We start from the raw sequence: 21,335 nt of genomic DNA, 5'->3' as shown, positions 1-21,335 counted from the left end.
TCCCACTTCCCCAGCATGCCTCGCAGGGATTATATGTAGCGACCTCATGACTGAAATGCGGAGTATTCGAGACCGTCGGCGCATAGTCAGAAGCATCAGTGTTCAAAAGCAGTCCAGCGAACTCCCACTTCACATCCACGTGTGAAAGCTGATACAGACCTACAATCAAGGACCTCAGCAAAGGAAAGATGTCTTTCAATTCAACATCTCAGTACAATCTCCGACTAGCTCGTATCACAGACCTAAACTCCATAGCCCAAATCTGGACCTCGGCATTCTTCGACGACGAAATCGTAGGCAAAATGATGCACCCCCATCGCAGCCAGTATCCAGACGATGTGTACTGGTTCCTACTCCGCGGCGTTCGCGAGCGCTTCTGGGACTGGCGACACCAGTTCATCGTCGTGACGGCAAATGAAGGTGGAAAGGAGAAAGTCGTCGGCGCGGCGAATTGGCGGAGACTGGGTAGGGGTGGGGAGAGGATGGAGCTGGGGAGGGTGGATCCACGTGAGTAATTTGGATCCTCTATCTAAACTTGGCAAATTGGTGTAAATGTGATATTGAGTTCTCAAAATCGTCTAGGTAATCTCATCGCCCCCATCCTGAAATCCTACCACACTATCTCCCTCTTCATCTTCCCAAACCGCGCCGCGGATCCGTCACGCATTTCCTTCCTTGACAACGCCGTCGCTGATTCGAAGAGATATTGGACTGGTGATCGTGCCGAATGTTGGGACTTGTTTGTATGTGGTGTAGACCCTGAGTTCCAAGGGAAAGGCGTGGGAAGATTGTTGGCGCAATGGGGCGTGGGCAGGGAGGGTGAGGACGTGGTAGCTAGTGTACTTTGCGGAGAGAAAAATCGCGGGTTTTATGGGAAGGCGGGGATGAAGGTACAAGTTGGGGGAAGTGAGAATGGGATTGCGCTGTTTAGTCGGTGAGGTCAGTGGGTTGGTGTGCAAATTTTGATTCGTACAGCTTCTGGTTGCTGTAATATGGTATACCAAGGAAAGTGGCAATGACCTCGTAGACTATCAGGGTCTTGATCGCCGAATGACCAACTAACGCCGTTTACATGTATATCGTACAGTTCCCCAAAACTTCAACCTCTCTAGACGTCTTCAACCACCTTGCGGCGCTTGGCTTGATGTCTGTCTTCCTCATTCCCTATCTTCCTACTCTCTTCCTCATCCCCGTATCCTCTCGTCGACTTGCGCTTCTTCTGAACAACCGCCGTCCCATCCTTCTTCTTTCCCAGACTCGTTTTTAACAGTACGCCAAAGCTCCCCTTAACCACATACTCCCCGTCCATGTCCGCATCCCATTCCCTCCTTACAATCTCATACCAATCCGGCGTGCTCATTTTCTCATTAAGATCAATCCCCGCGCGATACACCGCCAGTAGCTTCGGATCCTGGTACTCCTCCAGCCCAGGATACCCGCGCAGCATACCCGCAATCGACTCCCAAGCGTCATGCATGATCGCGGGGTTCCCGGACGGCCAGTTTTGGGCATGTATCTGGGTCGAGTTCAGACGGAAACGCCGAATTATGTCGCTTGCGGGCAGCGCGTCGTTCTCCGTCCTGACGCCCTTGGGAGGAAGGATGCGCACCCTGCTCTCGAGCATGGCGCCATGGATGCGTACGAGACCGCTGTCTTTCCACGCGCGGTCGAAGGCAGGTTTAACAATCTCGTCGTGCCAAATTGTCAGGAAGCGCTCGTTGATCACCGCATAGTCGGTGGCGTGCGGGAAGATGACGAAGAGCTGCAGATCTGTTGATGTTGAGCCGAAGAGAAGCGCGTGCTCGATGGCTTCTTGGTCAACTTCTAGGTGTTTTGAGATCTGGGCGGCGTCTTCTGGGAGGATGGGGTTAGTCATCTTGGTGTTAGTGGAGCGCCGGATCCAGGGCGTTTGCTCCCATGCTAGCTCCTTGAAGAATGCGAGCGATGTTGGGGTGCAGTAGGAGAAGTTGGTCGTGACGTCGAGCTTCTGCACGGAAGAGGGTTTCGACATCGGGTCTGCAGTCTGTAGGGCGGATGCAGATGCGGATGCCGGCCCTGGAGAGTGCTGCTTTGTAGGAGTTGGAGAGACGGACATGACACTTGAGGCGGCAGTGAGGATATTTGAGGTTGAGGTTGAGAAGACGGAGGATGTTGAGCTGGGGGTGGGCGACGCAGAGTCTCTCCTCAGAGACGCTTGGGGTGACATGGCGGCGGTGATTTCTTAGCTCTGGGGGTTGTGGTTGAGACCGGAATGAGAGGTCTTGAAGACCGTGTTCTTAAAAAGGAAGGGTGTGGTGCCAAATCGAACGTGAATGAGGCTTCGGCGGTTGGAAGGGTATCGTATCGAGCGTTGTGGTTAGTAGAGATGAAAAGTGGCTAGGCTGAAGTGTGCGCGAACAGCGGGCTCTACTATCATTCACTGTCAGTCGTCGTCGTGTGAGCAAAATGGAATAGTGGTTGTGACAATACCAGACAGTCAAGAAGAGCACTTACGATTGTCGTATGAAAAGTGCTGTAATGCACATAGTGTTCAAATAATGATCTGAAAGAAGTGGAGACAAAATAGTACAATACTAGTAGAAAGCCATTGAAGAAGTGAAAAGAAGTCTGCTATCACGAGTGCTAGGGCGCGCGCAAATACACGTACATTTTGAGGTTGATGGAAATTTGAAAACGAGCAGAGTTACCCTGTAAACATTCTATGTTGTTCTGAGGCCGACGCGAGCCAAGAGCAATTTTGTTGGGTGTTGGCTAATCAGCGGTGAGCGACGTATACGTCGACATCTTGGAGTAGCGGTCTGTGCCATACACGTCCGCAGACGTCCTGATCCGTGCGCCATCCGCAGAGTGCGGTAAGTTATCTTTACATCTCCTTAAAGTTAATTTCTACAAGGCGCTACTTAACAAAATTCATACGAGGTCGAAATTGGGTTGCGATCGTTACCATCTTAGTTTGTAACTAGATCTACAAATCATAAATAATCTCAGAGAGAAGATGCAAGGTATTTGAGCACACTGACTATACGTTTGCAAATGAAAATATTGTCAAGGGGCGCCCTGCCGCGAAGTGCGCGTGTAAACTTATAGTCGTGCTGGCGCTAAAGACATGAGCAAGCCAAAAAAGAAAGTCGATGAGCACTTTCCATGATCGAACCTATGGAGTTGAAGAAGACCCAGAACGAGAGTAGACGTGCTTGAGAAAAACTATAAGACTATCGTCAATAGTTAGTCGCAAGATTGGCCAAACTGATCGAAGTGTTAGGCGAGCCGTTTTAGTGGATGTAACGGCTTTGGACGGTTCGGCCGTCCCAGTGAGACTGTTCGTGTTATTCGAATCATTCGGATTAAACAGGTGGTTTTGTGAGAATTGAAATGTCCATCTTTTTCGTTGCGTGGAGAAAGTCCTTCACACTGAACGTCATAATCCCGATACTAGTCGCACCAAAATTTTCACGTCTCTTGAGGTCATACTCGCTAGAACAAGCCGATATCGTGTCATCCAGAAAGTCTGAGTTGAGGTTGTGATCGTGGAACGAGAGCGTCTCATTATTCGCGAGGAACATGTCTCCATGACGGTTATGATCAATGTATTCTGTCGTCAGGTCAAGATTGCTGGTAGGTCCAGGGAGCAAAGATTACTGTCGAAAGGTGTGCTGAAGCGTACAAAGCTGGGGTGTGAGGTCTACGCCAAAAGAGACGATTTCCATCCCGCACTCGAGTGCATCGAAGACATGGTGCTCATGCTAGTTTTGAAGTCAGCAAAAGCACGTGGTAAAAGTGCAGAGAACTTGGAAACTATGACGCAACGATGGAGTCAGATTGCAGAGTTTGACTATTTGCAGGACAATAGCATTGAGATGACCATGAGTGATTGGGAACGAAACATCCATGAAAGAAGCGCCGGGCCATGTAATTCGTGCTACAATGGTCATATCTAGGTACCGAATATATCACCAAGGTACAATACTTCCATCATACCTGTAAAACTTCCCACTATCGCCGTCCTTCAACCTCTTGACAACGTCCAGCATGCTGCTTACACTAACCTGCGCCTCAATCATCGCCCCTTTGCCTCCCATCCTCGTCTTCACCCAGCCAGGATCCATGCAGATGACCTTCACTCCCTGACTCTTGAGGTCTTTGCTCTGATGCAGCGTCAGCATGTTCAGTGCCGCTTTGCTCATGCTGTATGTGCAGCACTTCGTTACATCAGTCGCAACCGTCAAACTGCCCAGGCCAGAGGTCATGTTGAGAATCGTAGCGCCGCGCCTAAGGTACTGCTTGAGTGACTGCACGACGCTGGCGGGTCCAAAAACGTTGGTTTGCATGTGGTTCTGTAGGCTCTCTGGCGTGAGGGTCAGGGAGGTGTCTGTAGATGTGGCATTTATGCCTGCGACGTTGAAGACGAAATCGAGGTTTGAGCCAGTGCGGGACAAGATTTCCGCGACACGGAACTCTAGACTGGACAGGGAATCGGGCGAAGAGACGTTGCATTCAATGATGTGGACGTTCTTGCTGGTGTTGAGGGCCTCGAGCTCAGAAATGTCATTGGATTTGGAGCGCACGCCGGCGATGATGTTGTTCGAGCTCTTGGAGGCGAGCTGGCGCACGAATTCGAGGCCAATGCCACGGTTGGCTCCGCTGATGAAGTATGTTGGCATCTTTATTCCAAGCTCTGCCTTTGCAATCAATGCTAAAGATTATGGCAAGTTGCGGGGTGTTTTTGTAGTTTCTATTCCGCGGACTTAACGATATGTCAGATACCACCGGGTAAAAGTCAATTGTAACAGACGTGTGTATGGAGCGAAAACTGCAACGGCGTTCTCCTCCATCTCTTATACGTAGGTGGTGCGTCGCTGGCGTCCATCTCTTGGCTGGTTAAATCGGGCAGACTCTCCGAACTGCATTAAGGCACGCTCCATATAGTTCATGCAGGGGATGACGTTTTGCCAATTTGTGGGGCAGATCTTATGCTCTGTTAATTATACGTTTCAGTAGTGTTATATAGGCTTGCTGTCGCGTGTGCGTGTTCAAAGGCGAGCATCGTGAGTGGCCTGTGATTGTAAGAGGAAACGGAGGTCAAGAAAATGCGGGCGCATGGCGCCACTAGGTGTAGTAAGAACTATCTTGGGGTAAAGTTGAGCTGTCTGACTTTAAGTTATTTCCATTCTTCGTTACGTACTCAGAGACTATCAAGTCTATTCAGGCACGTATATAAGATACCCGCTACTCTTTGACGGTAGGTTGAGTTTGAACAGAGCGCGCACGACCATGACAGCACCTAGTGGCGCACCGCCACTGAATGACGTAGGCGGCCTAGGCCTTGTCACAAATACACTCTTTTCCAACGCACCACTCACAGTGGGTTTCTACGGCTTTCCACATGTCCACGAGGTGTGGCGCAGTCATGGTCAAGGCATCGTCATTTGATCAAAACCGTGCTTGACCCAGTACACGTACACTTCTTCATGTTCCCAAGGCAGCAGTTTTTTGCACATATCTGGGTCGCTTAATCTAGATATCCGAACAACTTTCCAGCTCGCTGCCACACATCGTATCAAACGCTTTCTTTCTTGTATATATTTTCCCGGGCTACAAAGTCGCGTCGTGTGACCTACCTCAACCTCTACCAACTTGCGATCTTCGCCACCTCAACCGTCGACGGACACCATGGATATCCCACGCGGCCACGCCGCGATGCCTCTGACCGAGGCCGATTTCCTGGACTTTATCTACAATTACTTCAAAGCGGAATATGCACCCATCCGATCTTTCTGGTCCACAGCAACAGCAGACCCGCGCCAACTCCCACGATGGATCAACATGGGCCACGAAATGTCGCCGTTGACAGTTCGGCCCGCGAATGCGCAGGCGCAGAAAGATCTGGAATCCTTGGACTACTTCACGAGAAAGTGGAATCTGGATGCTAGCTTTATTAGGGGGCTGGTTATTCGATTCGCAAAATACGAAGTTCATGATCGGCTGGAGAAGAAGCTGTTTGAGTGTGCGAGGCTGGATCTTATGGTTCGCAAGGCGCTGAAAGAGAAGCATTTGATTGACGCTCTCTGGCCGAGTCCGGCGCCGCGGAATTTACCCCATGAGTTGCTGGCGCAGGGTGTCGCCATAAGGAAGTTTTACGGTGATATGTTTAACAAGTACTTCCGCGTTCTCCATTCCATCGACGAATTCGAGCTCCGACCCGAAGTCGATATGCGAATCAAGAACAGCGGCACACTTATGCTTGTGCCATTTGTCGACCACCTCATCTTCGGAGCCGTGGATCCCATCATGCCAATCGTAGCCAAAGGCGCCGGCTACTCAAACGCCAAGGGCTGGAGAGCAAGTGGTAGCAGCAAAAGCGATGGATTCGGCGAGCCCGGTCGCTTCGAAATCAGATTCGATGCTCCAGCGGACGTGCAGGAGACTTACACGAAGACTATGTCCAGACAGTGTCAGTGCAACAAATGTGGGACGAAAAGGGATGTTCAGGTTGTCATCTCCATCGATCCAAATACAGCCAGCAATACTCCCGCAGGACCATCGAAAAAGCCCAGTGCTTCTACTTTACAAGAACAACGCCGTTCCACATCAAAACCAGCTCAAAGATACACTCCAGGCTACGACATGCCCGCCAACCAAACCAATCCTCCAAGACAACCACCACGCCCCCAACACCAACACCAACCCCAACCCCAACCGCACCGCCCCTCCACCCCCGAACCAAAAAAACAATGCCCCCGCTGCACATTCCTCAACCACGCCGACCTCACCGCCTGCGAAATGTGCCAAGCCGATCTCCCAGCCACGACCGTGCAAAAACCGCCCAGCCCACGCGTCTCGCATTCCCACTCTGCATCGAACCCGCCGCCATCACGACCCGCAAACAAGAGCCTGGAGATAGCAAGACCCGCGGGACTAAACAGACACAGTCTGAGCTCGACGGCTATTCTCCATCTTCCCCTTCTCCCAGCAACAGCAGCAGGAACACCACGCGAAGCTGCCGGCGACGCAGGGCGTGGATCGGACGAGTGTGGCGAGAGAGGACAAAGTAGATAGAAGGGAGGTGGAGAGGTCAGACGCTGCTCCGCGGAATCTCATCGACACTACCTCTCCCCCTCCCCCTCCCCCTCCCCCTCCCCCTCCCCCTCAGCCAAGAGACCCAGCACCAGAACCAGAGCCTGAGCCTGAACGAGCACTTTCTCGCGCCCCGGAAATGTCAATGATGCCCCTTTCTCCGTCTAATACGCCGTCCAAGCGCCCCGCGCCCGCTGGCTTGCCGTCAAACCTCATGGACGACTTCGTGCCCGTGTCGCCGGCGTATGTGCCCGAGGTGGAAGAGGGCTGGGGTAGGGATGAAGTGAAGGAGGAAAGTGATGATGACGACGAGGAGGAGGAGGAGTATGAGGGCAGGTCGAGTGGGGGACTCGTGGATTTAGATGCGGTGGCGAGGGAGGAGGCGGATGTTTGGGGGGAGAGGGAGGAATAGAGAGATACATGGGGTGGAGATGGAGATGTAGATAATGCAACGAGTAACTCTTCAACGCAAGGAATTGTAATGCTAGGAATGAATTCTACGCCAAACACCATTCAATGCCGCACCAACTGTATATACAAGTCAACGCATCCCTTCCCCTCGGTATATGCTTCAGTCCCCAACCGTCGGCCGCCTTAACGGATGCGCCTCCGTATTAAACACCCACTCGTCCAAATTAATCATATCCTCGCGACTGAACACCAGATAAAAGTACTTGAGCGTCTCCGCGGTCCAAAAACTCTCCATTTTATCTTCCACATTGTCTTCGCGCGTGCGCATCTGGCCGCGGACACCAGGGACCTTATTGCCCGGCATCGTCGGTGGGATGAATGTGACGTCACGCACCTGGCCATTTGCAAACGGCGTGCGAGATGCGGTGACGATCGATATAAACATGTCCCATGCATGATGCAGATATGCGCGGTCGGCAGTGATGCGGTACATGATGAATACAGATTCGATCGCTTCTGGTCTGAGCAGGTAGCGGGGGTCGGATATGCCGATGAAGCCTGGGGGAATGCGGCATTGCTTCGTCTCGGAAGTGGTATCGTCTGTGGCGGGTGAAGTGCACGTCTCGTGCTTCTCTTCGGTCCATTGGGTGTGATTGAAGGGGCAGGAAGAGCGGCTGTCGCAGGGCATCATGGAGAAGGTCTCGGGCATGATGCCGGTTGGAAAGGCGGCGTAGGTGTATATACATCCTTTTGTTAGTTTGGCGCCGAGGTCAACGTGGTGCTCGTCTTGGAAGAGACGCCCGCCGAGAGCGAACATGCCGCCGATGAAGCACGTTAGATGCTGGAGATCGGTGTTCAGTTTCGCTTCGCCCTGACTGGGAGAGTACACGTCGCCGGAGAAGAGCAGGTCGGCGCCGAGTTTCTCGTCTGGGATTGAGGCGCGAAAGAGCATGTGCTTGTCAATCATGGCGGCAGAGTCTTTGTACAGTTTCTCGTAGATTGGTTCTACGCCGCCCAAGAGCGCGTGCATCTTGGGAAAGTACTCGTATGTCGAGTCTGCGAGTGCTCCAATGGAGAAGTAACGTGATGAGTTGAAGTCTTCTTTCGCAGCGTTGATGGTCGTGGGCCACAGCCCTGGCATTTGGGTGGTGTCTTGTGCATGGCGCATCATCTTGCTGATCCTCGCTACGATATCATAGTACTTTTTATTTTCTGTGATTTGCGCCAGGCGCGTGAACTCCACGGTGAGAGAACCAAGACATGCAAAGCAAAGGTTCATATCAGCCGGAAACTCAGAGCGATGAGTGTTCTTGGCATCTTCGATATTCAAGCCGCCGAGTGGGGTATGATTCGTGGTATCGAAAGCTCTGTACAGCATTTCTCCCAGCTGGATAGCCTTCTCCAGCAGCACCGGCTCCTGGCTCAGATCGTATGCGCTGAGGAGGCCGCCCAGGTACCTGATGGTGGTTTCGAAGACGCTGATGCTTTCCATGTCTGACTTGCCAAAGTCAATCACAGCCACCGCCTCTACAGCCTCGTAGAAGTAGTCCTTGAAGCCCATTATCCATAACGTGTCGAGCGAGTCGACCAACGTGGCGCCCCAGCCGCCAAATGTATTTACGCTTCCACCCGTGGCCGGCAGGAGCTCGTCCAATCCAAATGCGAACTCTCTGTAGCTCTCCCATGAGCGCTGAAACTCATCCCGGACAGCTACTCTCCGCTCTTCTCTCCACCGTCTTTGTGACCTTGTCTCGGGAGGGAAGTCGGCCTGCACTTGCGGGAGGTTTCGAACGGGTTGCTGCGGCAGCGGTATGTACTCTTTGATCTTGTTGATAAAGGGCGCCTGTCTCCAGTCATAGGACTGCTGTGATTTGAGCGGACTTTGAGCTTGTCGAGTGTTCATATATGTCTCGTGCGATGCGAAGGGTACGGCAAGCCGGTCTGGATATGCCGACCACATGTAGTATGCGCCGAACGCGATGGTCCCAAGCAGGAGCCATGTGAGGGTTCGTTTGTGCTGTCTCGACATTGCTTGGTAGGGTCGCCCGCCGCCGCCGACTTTGATCTTGCCCATCGTGGGTCGGCACTCGCTGCGAGCTCGATGCTGCGAGACCTAGAGTGTACGATTGTGAGAATACTGAGGCGACATGCGACATGCGACATGCGACAAAAGAATCTAGGAATAATGCAGTCGAGAAGAATCAAGGTAAGAGTATCAGTTACGGTCAGCAAGGTTCACGCCGGCGGTTTTGTTCACATGGACTACCCATCGAGGGCCACTCTTTCAGGACACCTCGCGTTTCTGTGCGGCAGGCATCCCCCATCCTTGCCAAGAAGGAGCATGACCAAAAGCAGGAAAGAACTACAGGGTGCTGGTGAGGATAGCGGCCGCCGAAGCGCCTATTGCAATAGACATCGATAGGTATATTAGATGAAGAACGAGTAAGCGATTCCGTGCGGAGTAATTCGCGAGGGGCAGGCGTCACGGTTCCTGGGCTGCGCTAGCGGCGCCTTCATGCAATCGGTTCGTTCGGCTCAGGCCCCAGATATGTCAACGGTCGCTCGGTCACTCGGGAAGCTACGTTGATGCACGAAACCCCAAGTCTGGTCGTGCCCTTGCCTGGAAAGTTTCTCAAAAGGATAATGTCTTCGGCGACACTCACTACTCATCAAGTTTCCAAGTCCAGATCAGGCTTTCAGCTACTTGAGCTTGCATACCACTCCACGTTGGATGCATGCTTTGCGGCTGATTTGTACTTTTGTGTCTCTGCGTGTTACTTTGCAACTAAGTAAGAGCACATGCTTCATCTGCTCGCTAGCTGCCCTCATTCTGCATGCTTGCAATGGGGGTGATCGCATCAAGGGTAGGACGATCACAGTCATTTCCAAAAGTTGTGTCTATCTTCAGAACTCAATTTCATCAAGTCGTTGAAGCTGCGAGACTTAGTCGCTTGCCTTGTACTTCGCCCGGTACTCATCCAGCCTCTTCAGATCCTCCTCACCACCCAGTCCCCTCAGGTACTCGACAACATCGTCCAGCGTCAAGATGGCGAGCACTGGAATGCCGTACTGCTTCCTGACCTCTCCAATGGCACTTGGTCCGGGCTTGCCGTCGTCGTCGGTCGCTGTGGGAGTCTTCTCCTGGCGATCAAATGCAACAATGATACCAACAAGCTCACCACCCTCCTTCTTGATGATGTCAATGGCTTCGCGGATAGCAGTGCCAGCAGTGATGACATCGTCGACAATGACAATCTTCTTGCCCTTGAGCGACGCGCCCACAATGTTACCGCCTTCGCCGTGGTCCTTGGCTTCCTTGCGGTTGAAGCTGTAGCTCTTCTTGCCGTACGTCTTCATGTCCAGATCAGCGAGCTTATCGACTGTGGCTGCGGCGAGTGGGATGCCCTTGTACGCAGGGCCGAAGAGAATGTCCCATTGGAAGGATGGGTCTGATTCACCATGAACTTTGAGAGTGTTGGCATACGCCGAGGATATGGAGCGGAGCAGATCAGCCCTGTGAAACAGTCCCGCATTGAAGAAGTAGGGCGATATGCGCTTGGACTTGAGTGTGAAGGTGCCGAACTTGAGGGCGTCGGCCGACACACAGTCCCTGAGGAAGTTTTGCTTGAACTCTGGCAGCGACATTTGGACTGTATTCAATTGATCGTCAGATTAGTGAAGGGATTGGCCGCGGTGTTTACGTCGCAAGTTTTATTTTCTTTCCGAGCTCGGAAAGAGCGATTGGGGTGGTCCGTGCCCATGACGCTGAGTTTCCTCGAAATTCTTTGCGGCGACCAACATGACCGCTAACGCCGCCGCATCGTCGCTATCGCCTGCGCAACTCTACCCTGCCAGGCCTGACCACTTTTCGACATAGCCTGCCTCTGATAGCATTTACAGCCTTGGGAGATCTTTACTGAGCCTCTTACTGCTGCGCGCAAGCTCCCTCTCTTCCTCCACCACTCACCAGGCTACATTCCAAGATGACCATGTACATCAACACCAGCCATCTCCCGGGCTGTACATACAATTGCTAACACACGACGTAGCTGGGACTCGATAACGGGACGCAAGCCCGCCGCGCAACCCGCACAGTCGCCGCAATCGTCGGATTTCGTAAAAGAAGACACCTTCCAAGCCACGCCATTCGACCCCAACACGGCCATACAAAACCCCTCCGACTTCATCCTCGACCCCTCACAGCTGCACCCGCTCGCAGGCCTCAACCAAGACACGCTCGACTATCTCTCGCTCGAAGACTCGGTCGCAGATCTTGGCGCAGCTTCCGCCCTCCCGTCCCGCGGTTGGTCCGACGATCTCTGCTATGGCACCGGCGTGTCGTACCTCACCGCGCTCACAATAGGCGGTGCGTGGGGTCTTGCCGAAGGCTTGCAGAAGAATCCGCCCAGCATGCCTCCACGGTTACGGCTGAACGGCGTGCTGAACGCGGTGACGCGGCGGGGGCCTTTCTTGGGCAACAGCGCGGGTGTGATCGCCATGGTGTACAATGGCATGAACAGCACAATAGGCTACTACCGGGGGAAGCACGATGCGACAAACAGTATAGCAGCAGGCGCATTGAGCGGCGCGCTCTTCAAAAGCACACGGGGGACACGGCCAATGGCTATTAGCGCCGGTATATGCGCGAGTGTGGCAGGTGGCTGGGCTGTAAGTCTGCCCTCAAATAACACACAAAACACAGCAATGCTAACATCCCACAGCTCACACGAAAGGTCTTCTTCGACCCTGATTTATCATGAGCGACGGCTTTCCTTCCTTCTTCAAACCGATCGAGCATCCACTTTGGTCCATCTTAGCGTACTTCTCACTCACCACTCTCCTCGGGGCGTTTCCCATGTACAACAACAACCTGGCGTCGGGCATAGGAGCCGGTAGCATTGGACGGCACGGTGTTGGGGCTTTTGGGCGGGGGCACTTTGTGTAGATATGTAAGAAACGCATGTATGCCAGCGGAACAAAATAATGCACAACCAAGTCACGAGACTTTCATGAAGCGGGTTCAATGTGTTAAAGAGGTGTTGGAGATTATGCACTATATTGGTATCTTGGACACGCTAATAAACAGTAGATCGATATCGTGAGGGAAGTCAAAAAAGGAAAACGAGGCCTGCATCGTAATGCTCTCACCCCACCCAGCGATTAGGACACATGACTAACCCTCCTTTTTTACTCCATATCTCCCCAATCCCAACTCCATTCACTCCACTGTCATCATTTGATCAAGGCAGTTCCTGCAGCGCCGGCCTGCTCGCCTTCGCATCCGCATGCGCATACTTATCCGTCGTCGGCAACTCCCTCGCCTCTCCGCCCTGCCCATTCATCTCCACGGGCTCATTCGCAAACCGCGAGTGCGCGCCAGCATGCGGCGGGGGGTCGTAGAAACCTCCTGGCGTCGGAGCCGCGGCACCGCCTGGACTGTACGCCGGCGCCGCGCCGTACTGGCCAAACTCACGGCCGTCTTTTTCCGCGACGGCAGATGCGGAGCGCGCTTTGCGGCGGCGCCAGAAGAATGCGAGGAATGCGAGGAGTGCGAGGAAGGCTATGCCGCCGATTACGGGGCCGGCGATCCAGGCTTTTGATGACGATGAGGAAGAGGAGGAAGAAGAAGAAGAAGAGGAGCTGGATGACCCGTTGCCGTTGTTGTTGTTGTTATTCGAGCCAGAAGACGAAGAAGATGAAGAACTCATAGCCGCATATGTCGCGACCGCCAACTCCGACACCGTATTCGTCGTATTCTGCAAATAGCAATTCTTGAAGCCCCCGCTCAGGCTGGAGTCGAAGACCACCCCCACGCATTTCTGTGTGCTGGACGCGCACGCATCCATGCAGGATGTCAGGTTCTGCGTGTGCAGATTGGTCATGTTGAGCCCCGAACTCGTCTGCCCGCAACGAATCTCAAACTCGTTCTTTTCCTTGACATAGCTCTTCTTGTCGGGGCATTTACTGTCCACGGCGTCGATTTGCGTCATGGTCGCCGTGTGGATGACGCCTGCGGTGGGGCCCGGCGAGCGCAGACTGCCCTGGGAGTATTCGGTTTTCGGCCAGCAGTTCGCGAAGCCGATTTTCAGGTCGGGCGACCAGGATACGGCTTTACACAGCGGCTGCTGGTCGACGCAGATGCGTAGACACTCCTCGATCGTCTCCGTGTGGAAGAAGCCCTTGTACGGCTCCGTGAGGCACGGCTTGGGGAAGTCGGAGAAACATGCGTCGAACCCGGATATCACTTTGCCGCAGTTCATCGTGTATGCCATGCCGTCCACGCCAGACAGTTTGTTGACGCTGGCGTCGGGCGCGGGGCACTTTGTGTCGAGGGGCTTCATCTGGTTGTCGACGACGAGCGCGGAGTGGTCGCCGGGGCTGGGGGTCAGGCCCGCGGTGCTGGTGGTGCTGTTGCGGAGCCAGCAGTTGCCGTTGCCGGCCCAGACGATACCGAAGCAGCCTTCTTGCTTGCCCCAGAAGCGCGAGCAGTGCTCTATGCAGTCCTCCATTGTGGAGGTTTTGAAGGGGTCTTGCGCATCTAGGATATTATCAGCGAGTGCGGTGGGGTGTCGCGAGGATAGGGCATACCGTTAAACGGGTTGTTCTGGTCGCAGAAAGATGTGAAGTTGAGGCCGTTGAGCGATGTGTAGCCCTTGGGATCGCATTTAGGTTTATCTTGTCGAATTTCGAGGTCGCGAGCGACGAGTGTGTCTTCGAACCCTACAACCTTATTAGTCTCTGGTTCCCATCCCTGTGTATTTCATTTCATCCCAACATACATGGCTGCGTCGTCGCAAGCGCAACGCCCGCAAAAGCGCAAACGCGCGCAAGTCCGAACATAATTTTCTCGTCCCACTCAGCACGAGGCAGACAACAAGGTGTGGACCTCTGTACAGATTCTCAAGAAAGGCTCGGGCAAATCTCCACGATCAGCACGGCTGAGATGGGTAGGGGGCCGCACAGTACAACAGCGACGAGATAATCAACCACCGACAACTAGATAACCAGACAGTTGGGAAGAAAAAGAGTTTGGTAGGTGACAGCGGGTTGTCCACGACCTTCCCTGATACTCTAAAGTGCGCCGTCCCGTACACTTTAGTCCAAGGCCCCCAACCCGACTCGATCGACCCCAAACACTGCCCATTCCGCCGTTCAGCGCAGAGTGTTAGTGGGGGCTAGGAGCACGCACGGTGTCACGACTCGAGGACGCTATGGTGACAGCTTGGCGATAGCCGCGATGTTGAGTGGTTGGGGGGCGGCGCATTGACGAGTTATATCTACTTGTGGCTAGCTCAGGCGTCCCGTGAGGATTGGCTCCCCGACGTTGAGCTGAGGTGAAGTGCTGACTTGTGGTGCTTTGCGGCACCTGGGTTCAGCCATGGGCGCTTGCGTTCTGGAATCAAGCTGCACAATTCGTCCAGCGTGCAGAAAAAAATACTGATCTCATCGCATCGTGGTATCTTGCAGATGCAGTTGTCCACGACATGGGCCCTGCGTGTTTGACAAAACGCCACAAACCAGTTACCAGCTTGGCGGAAGCGGGGCGCAATTTGCCAGGCACCACACCGGCTGCGCCCGCAGGGCTGAGACTGAGGGTGTTGCTATTTTCGCGTCCACGTGCCCGATGCGCGGAGCAGACAGCCGTGGGATTTAATGATTTCACATTTCGCTTTTGACATCAATCCTTCGTTACTCGCAGACAAGGAAAGAGAAATCCTACCTGTGTAGAATCCTATAACGTACCGGCAGGATCTGATGAGACGTGCTGGAGCTTGGCATTGATTCACGATGAAGTTTGAATGGCATGCCGACCGGTGGAGTAGTTTCGCAACATCTTGAGGGTCCAGCAAGGGTCCGCATTACCCCGCCAAGAATGTAAACAGGAGGGTGCAGCTGGATGTAGTCCAAAAATTGGAAGTACCGTTAGAGAATATGATCTTGATTGCCTTGATCGCAAACAGGCTGCGATCTGGTATCTAATGCACCTTAAAACGCCATCCATGATTCTTTTGCCTGCAACACCAAGCGATGAAGAGTTGAACAGAGAGACATTACTAGACCTTTGCTTATCTGCTGTTGGTCTTTCCAATACCACGTTTTCCTGCCGTCTGTAGTCTGTGTCAGCCGATGCAATGTCATGCAGGCACCGATCGAAACTTACCAAATGCTTGATCAAAGAACCAGTCGAATGCCTGTCGGCTTCACCTTGTCTGGCCATCCTGTTCATCTTCTTCTGCGACAGCTTCTGCAGCTTCTCGGCCTTGGTAGCAGCGGCCTCATTCGTGATACCATCGTTCCTCCTGTTGGTGCTTGCGCTTCGGCCACGGCTCTTCGCCCGCTCAGATGCGGTCAAAGGCCTGTCAATATCCATAGCATCGTTGCGAACCAGACTACGTCCACGGTTCTGGCTCTGCGCCCTCTCGGCCACCTTGGAGGTGTCGTAACCAAGACTTTGCAGGTGGGACTCCATCTGTGACGACTTGACTGCCTTTGCGGACCTGGGAATGACAGCCCTGTTCTTCAGACTCTTGCGCATCTTAGCTTCGTTGCGGATGAGCTGCCTCTTCTCACGGATCAACTCCGCCTTGTAACGGATGTCCGCCTCCTCAGCGTCCTCCAGTTCCTCCTCTGACTCATAGAAGCCCTCCGCCTCGAGCTTCTCCTCTTCAGCCTCGAGTGCTGCGAGCTTCTCCTCGATCTCTGGGTCAATAAAGTCGTAGACGTTCTGGCCCTTGAACACCTCAGGAATGCGGTCATGCTTCCACTCGTCGTTCTCGAGCAGATAGTTCTTGCGCAAGTCGATGTTGTACACACCCGCACCACCTTCTTGCTCTTCCAGATCGCGCTCCAACATTGGTCGGTCGGGATCGTCCTTGTCGTACTTCTTCCTGTTCAAGACTGCCTCCGGGATGGAAGTCTCACGAGTGACACCGCCCAGAGGTACAGCGACGTGGATCCTGCGGAGGAGATCGCCCAGACGGCCAGTAGGCTCGCCAGAGCTGCTGGTGCCAGCCTTGAGCTTCTCGGCATTACGGGCTGCGATCAGGCGGTCGCAGACAGAGTTGCGAACTGCCATGACGCCCTCCATTGTGTTGCAGGACAACTCGAGGATCTCAACCTCACCAGACTTGAGCATACCCTGAAGTTGCTCCTGAGTCTCTGCGTCGAGCTGATCCGGGCGCATCAGGTCGATCTTGTTGATGACGATGGAGATGAGCTTGTTCGCGAATAGAGGCTTGATGTTGTTGAAGAGGGCGATTTGAGAAGCGACAGAGTAACCACACTGCTCGCTAAGGTCCATGAAGTACAGAATGTGGGCGCGAAGATGAGCAATAGCACAGATAGACTGATGCTCAATGGTGTTCATCTCCTCGAGAGCGTGGTCGAGAATACCGGGAGTGTCGACTGCCTGGAATCGCAGCATCTTGTAGTCGAAATGTCCGACGTACAAACTCTTGGTTGTGAACGCATATGGCTGCACCTCAACATCTGCGCGGGAGATGGACTTGAGGAAAGACGACTTGCCCACATTGGGGAAGCCAGCAATGACCAATGTGCGGGTGTTGGGGTCGATGGAGGGCAGACGACCCAAATGTTGCCTGACCTGCTCAAGGTAGACAAGCGGGTCTTTCAACCTTTTGCAGATAGTGGCCATGCGACCAAGCGCAGCCCTCTTCAGCTGCTTGCACTGGAACAGAGACTGTCCATACTTGAGCAGACGCACGTAATCACGGGCGACTGTCTCGATCAGCGACTTTGCTGTGGAGAGCTGACCAAGAGCAATCCTGAAGTGATCCGCATCGTAGAGCGTGTTCAGCAGATCACGATGGAACGGATGGATATCTGCAAGGCGAGGGAAGGCCTCGATAGTGGTGGAGAGGCGCTCGGTGAAGGTTTCGGCGGTGTACTTGACTTTTCGGGTGTAAAAAGCTCGAATTCTGCTGATCTTGAAGCCAGCTCGAATCTAAACAAAGTCAGCACAATTTCTACATGATTTACAGCCTGAGTTGATTTTACCTGGGTTGGGAGGCGACGCTGCCTGTCTCGTTGTTAGCAGTAGGTTCTTGTGGTTGAGGTCGTAGAGATATGGGTGGTGGTAGAGGTGGTGGTGGGCGCAAAGTGTGGCAACCAAAATTCCTTCCACTTACGTTCGGGACAGCACAATATCCAGAAACTCCTGGCTCGTCGGCACCGCGGGGATATCTTTCCACTGAGTCTTCATATTGGCGGCTATAGCGAAAGGTTGTTGTCGTTGTCGTCGTGGGAAGCGGCAGCGCAAAGTTCGAGGAATTCCTATCGATAATAAAAATTTGGCCCCACTGGCTTGGCGGACCCTCGGTTCGCGCACGCTAGTGTGGCCTCGGATGCCGCATGGACCCCTAATGCCTCAATTGTCGATGGCATCTACGACATCTTGTCAACTGCAACGGAACATAATTAGGCTGAAGATAGCGGCTGGTACTACAGCCTGAAGCTATACACAGAGTCTTGTTGTTGCAATTGAATCCTAGCGACACTGTGTACAGCTCCAGGCTGCCAAATGCGCCTGGTTGCTTTCCGTTACAGTCCACGACCTGCAGTATGAGTGCCAGCATTTTCGAACGATCATGCTCATCGGATTTTTCATCGCACTGTCAACTCATACTGTCTACACGCGCTCAGAACGATTACCATAACCCTGTCCTCAAAATTGCGAAAAACGGTAGCTACATCTACCATCTGAATGTGACTGCTACATTGTTGAGACTGAGCAAACTCAAAGGAAATGTGACGAGATTATCACTGCATCTCTATCAAGTCTGTAAGGAGTTCGGCTTAGATGCCCAAACTGATCCAGGCTAAACCTAGCCGTCCACATACCAAAAACCAGTCCTGATTACGTGAATCAGACCTTCATGCTGCTCAGATACTTGTTCTTTAATTGGTATAGGAATGAGTAGACTACCCAACCCTCGACGACAGAGTCACCATGCTGACACAGAATTATGCCGTTTCGAAGCGCCGTTGGTAAAAGAGGGGGATCATATCGTGCAAACCAGTGCGGTCTGGGACAAGCAGCAGCTAATGATCCTGTTCTTATAGTTTTCAGATAAGTCTACTTCGGAGCCTCTTGCTCTCACATATATAGATTGACTCCGGGAAGTAACTTCCCTGGACACTACACCTCGACTCTTCCAGTACCACGGTTCAGGCCTTCTAGCACTACAGTGTGCAAGGCTCCAGAGAATCCAGAGAATCTGGCAACCGATAGCACAGTGAGTCACGACAGGCAATATTTTGAATTGCGACAGATAGTACTGTGAATCAACGTGTTTGTATTGTGCGGCCTGCGAGACTTTTGCTTACACATCTCCCCAGACCTATTGCGCTGCCATCCCCGCCTTCGAAATGCCGTGACTACCTCCGGATACCTCACACAACATCCTCGCGATTGCCAACCTCTCCACATGGGCTGACTGATGACGAGAACGATGATGAAGAGACTACTTAAGGTTGGAAGGCTCGGGCCATGATCGCTACAGCTGAATGTGTTCACATACTCGCTCTGGACATCGGGCAGTGTACTCAATTCGGTATGGCAGCCAAGAAGGTCTTTGAGGAACAGTTTGAGATTTCCTTGCGTCAATATGTGTATACACCATCCTCATTCTTCGTTGACAAGTGCATACCATGCGAACGAGAAAAGCAGTAACTGAACTATCGAGTCTATGCTGCGAATTCAAGTGAAAGTCCGCAACCTCTCAGTCCTGTACCTGTTGCTTACACTCACTCTTCACTCCACCAACTCTCTTAGAAACACGGTATATACCAGATTAGGCAAATCTGAAATCCAGTGTCAAAAGTAGCAGAATTCCGGTGAAAAGATGTTCTTTCTACATGCTTTGTCGTCTCCAGGGCTTGGTTTTAGAAAAGCACATTCACGGGAATGCTGCTGCAATCAATGCTGAATTTTACTTGCCGGATAGGGAAGGTACCAAGTCTCGCAGAGAGATGGTGAGGGTGGTATTGATGTCTCAATACTTTTCTATGAGGAAGAAGAAAGGCACATCCACTGGCAAGCCTCAGCTGTGTTAGAGAAGGTTGCATTTGCTACATTCGTATCTAGTCATAAACCTGAAAATGCGCCTCAACAGGCTTCCCGCCATTAATCGTTAACACATCCTGCGGGCACGCACTCATCACAACCACGACATCCCTCAGCGCCTCGAACACGACATAATCCCCCTGCTTCGTCAGGGGCGCTTCGAAACTGACTCCGCGCTTCGCGCCCTCGCCGGCCTGCGTGATGGGTATGTTCATGAATAGATTAAACGGATCCGGAACCTTGCCGCCAAGTTTACTATTCAGATCTCTCAGCGCCTCCTGCTCCTCCTCGCTCAGTTCACGAGACGAAGACAAAGCATCCACGGCGTCCCAGAAATTGTCCGTACATGACTCGTGATACCCCGTGACGCCGAGTTCACTGTACCGCCATCGATCACATGCTGCAATCAGCGTGTCGTGCACGCCTGGACTGATATCCTCCACCAGTTTCACTATCGGGTGCCTCTTCTGGCTGACGAGTATGTCGCCGACTGCGGGTGTGATTTTGAGCAGGGAGGCGCGGCAGTGGCACATGGACATGTATTCGGGCGCAGAGGCAGCGGCGTTGGAAGTATTGGTGTATCTTGATGGCGAGTCGGATGTCGCGTTGGGGTAGATGGGTGCCTCAGCTTTTGAGGACGCCGTGGAGAGGGTGGAAGAGGGCAGGGCGAGGGCCCATGTGTCGACGACTTGGTTGCCGTGCGTGTTTATGATCTTGATCTTTTGGCCGTGGCGGACGAGGGTTGCGGCACCGCGGCGGGCGGGGATGGTTTGGGTTTCTGGAGACATGGCTATTGATTGTGATGCAAGTGAAACTGGTAAACGAAGATCAAAAGAGAAGGTCTAAGGAAGAAGAGAGTGGTATAAACAAGCTATCTGATATGACGTAGAATGGGGGAGTGATATACCCCTCATGTTCCTTCGCTCCATGTATGCGCGTGATGGAGGGGGAGATAGGATGATTGGGGCCACGATTGATAGCTGTCAATCGAGGTGAGTGAGACCTAAAGCCGATTAGTAACGACTGCTTTCTTGTAAATGAGATTAGCGCGTCTTTGGTTGAAAGTGCCCTTGCGGAAAGCGATTTGATTACTACATGTTGTCAATTACCATGGAAAGCGACCAGGGTACCTGAAGCTATGCACAGGGCCCTGCCGTCATAGTCGAAACCCAGCGATACTGTGTATAGCTTCGACCATTGTATCCACTCGCTCGCTTTCCGTTGTAGTCTCTCACAGTGGCGGCGGACTGGTGGATACTTGAGTCGATGCATCGTCTGAGATATTGGTAATCGCAGAACGAGATACGAGCGTGCTGTATGTATTTCAACACCGCAGCCTGACTGATTGATAGAAGTGGGACTGCATAAGCGATAGTGACGGTCATCCCGTGCCTCAGTAAATGTGATCACCATTGTGTTGTTGCTGGCTTCGAGTCGAGGCTCGGTGGTCCTAACCTTGCAGGTGGAAGCGCATCATCAATGCCAAGACTCCAGCGGCCAGATCGTGGGACTCCCGAACGGCAACCAAATATCTCCACCGCGGCGCCTGAACTCCTATTCCGCCACTCACCCGTGCATTGCTACTGTCTTCACCATGGCTGCCCTCGCAACCAAGACGCAGTCGCAAAACATCTTTGCCAAATTAAAGTCGAAGCCCGCGAACAAGGTAGGCTTAAGAAAGGGAGGGGCGGTCTATAGGTGTTAACATTCATGGGCAGATATGTTTCGACTGCGGCGCAAAGAACCCGACATGGAGCTCAGTACC

At 52.9% G+C, this 21,335-nt stretch overlaps 10 protein-coding genes across 10 annotated transcripts; 3 read left to right on the top strand and 7 right to left on the bottom strand.

Moving 5' to 3' along the window:
- Nucleotides 1–188: 188 nt before the first annotated feature.
- SNOG_12702 (hypothetical protein) lies at nucleotides 189–938 on the top strand (the record flags this gene model as incomplete). Its single annotated transcript, XM_001802870.1, has 2 exons — nucleotides 189–507; nucleotides 583–938. The coding sequence occupies 2 exons, from the start codon at nucleotides 189–191 to the stop codon at nucleotides 936–938; spliced, it is 675 nt and encodes a 224-aa protein (XP_001802922.1).
- Nucleotides 939–1,108: 170 nt separating this feature from the next.
- Nucleotides 1,109–2,206, bottom strand: SNOG_12701 (hypothetical protein; the record flags this gene model as incomplete). Its single annotated transcript, XM_001802869.1, has 1 exon — nucleotides 1,109–2,206. The coding sequence occupies one exon, from the start codon at nucleotides 2,204–2,206 to the stop codon at nucleotides 1,109–1,111; it is 1,098 nt and encodes a 365-aa protein (XP_001802921.1).
- A 1,744-nt stretch (nucleotides 2,207–3,950) lies between these two features.
- Nucleotides 3,951–4,832, bottom strand: SNOG_12700 (hypothetical protein; the record flags this gene model as incomplete). The annotated part of the gene is made up of 2 exons (XM_001802868.1): nucleotides 3,951–4,693; nucleotides 4,793–4,832. 2 exons carry the CDS (start codon nucleotides 4,830–4,832, stop codon nucleotides 3,951–3,953), a joined length of 783 nt encoding a protein of 260 aa, XP_001802920.1.
- An 838-nt stretch (nucleotides 4,833–5,670) lies between these two features.
- Nucleotides 5,671–7,486, top strand: SNOG_12699 (hypothetical protein; the record flags this gene model as incomplete). Its single annotated transcript, XM_001802867.1, has 3 exons — nucleotides 5,671–6,440; nucleotides 6,803–7,028; nucleotides 7,256–7,486. The coding sequence occupies 3 exons, from the start codon at nucleotides 5,671–5,673 to the stop codon at nucleotides 7,484–7,486; spliced, it is 1,227 nt and encodes a 408-aa protein (XP_001802919.1).
- Nucleotides 7,487–7,645: 159 nt separating this feature from the next.
- SNOG_12698 (hypothetical protein) lies at nucleotides 7,646–9,559 on the bottom strand (the record flags this gene model as incomplete). The annotated part of the gene is made up of 1 exon (XM_001802866.1): nucleotides 7,646–9,559. One exon carries the CDS (start codon nucleotides 9,557–9,559, stop codon nucleotides 7,646–7,648), a length of 1,914 nt encoding a protein of 637 aa, XP_001802918.1.
- Nucleotides 9,560–10,428: 869 nt separating this feature from the next.
- SNOG_12697 (hypothetical protein) lies at nucleotides 10,429–11,130 on the bottom strand (the record flags this gene model as incomplete). The annotated part of the gene is made up of 1 exon (XM_001802865.1): nucleotides 10,429–11,130. One exon carries the CDS (start codon nucleotides 11,128–11,130, stop codon nucleotides 10,429–10,431), a length of 702 nt encoding a protein of 233 aa, XP_001802917.1.
- Nucleotides 11,131–11,468: 338 nt separating this feature from the next.
- Nucleotides 11,469–12,245, top strand: SNOG_12696 (hypothetical protein; the record flags this gene model as incomplete). The annotated part of the gene is made up of 3 exons (XM_001802864.1): nucleotides 11,469–11,476; nucleotides 11,535–12,153; nucleotides 12,207–12,245. The coding sequence occupies 3 exons, from the start codon at nucleotides 11,469–11,471 to the stop codon at nucleotides 12,243–12,245; spliced, it is 666 nt and encodes a 221-aa protein (XP_001802916.1).
- Nucleotides 12,246–12,725: 480 nt separating this feature from the next.
- SNOG_12695 (hypothetical protein) lies at nucleotides 12,726–14,325 on the bottom strand (the record flags this gene model as incomplete). The annotated part of the gene is made up of 3 exons (XM_001802863.1): nucleotides 12,726–14,023; nucleotides 14,074–14,205; nucleotides 14,265–14,325. The coding sequence occupies 3 exons, from the start codon at nucleotides 14,323–14,325 to the stop codon at nucleotides 12,726–12,728; spliced, it is 1,491 nt and encodes a 496-aa protein (XP_001802915.1).
- A 1,083-nt stretch (nucleotides 14,326–15,408) lies between these two features.
- On the bottom strand, nucleotides 15,409–17,707 carry SNOG_12693 (hypothetical protein; the record flags this gene model as incomplete). The annotated part of the gene is made up of 3 exons (XM_001802862.1): nucleotides 15,409–15,593; nucleotides 15,647–17,423; nucleotides 17,634–17,707. The coding sequence occupies 3 exons, from the start codon at nucleotides 17,705–17,707 to the stop codon at nucleotides 15,552–15,554; spliced, it is 1,893 nt and encodes a 630-aa protein (XP_001802914.1). The 3' UTR covers nucleotides 15,409–15,551.
- Nucleotides 17,708–19,587: 1,880 nt separating this feature from the next.
- SNOG_12692 (hypothetical protein) lies at nucleotides 19,588–20,358 on the bottom strand (the record flags this gene model as incomplete). Its single annotated transcript, XM_001802861.1, has 1 exon — nucleotides 19,588–20,358. One exon carries the CDS (start codon nucleotides 20,356–20,358, stop codon nucleotides 19,588–19,590), a length of 771 nt encoding a protein of 256 aa, XP_001802913.1.
- Between the last annotated feature and the right edge of the window lie 977 nt (nucleotides 20,359–21,335).

Source organism: Parastagonospora nodorum (assembly GCF_000146915.1).
Source record: "Parastagonospora nodorum SN15 chromosome Unknown scaffold_23, whole genome shotgun sequence".
NCBI classification, from domain to species: domain Eukaryota; kingdom Fungi; phylum Ascomycota; class Dothideomycetes; order Pleosporales; family Phaeosphaeriaceae; genus Parastagonospora; species Parastagonospora nodorum.
Note: the sequence above shows the minus strand (reverse complement) of the source record. Positions and strands in the feature narration are given on the sequence as shown.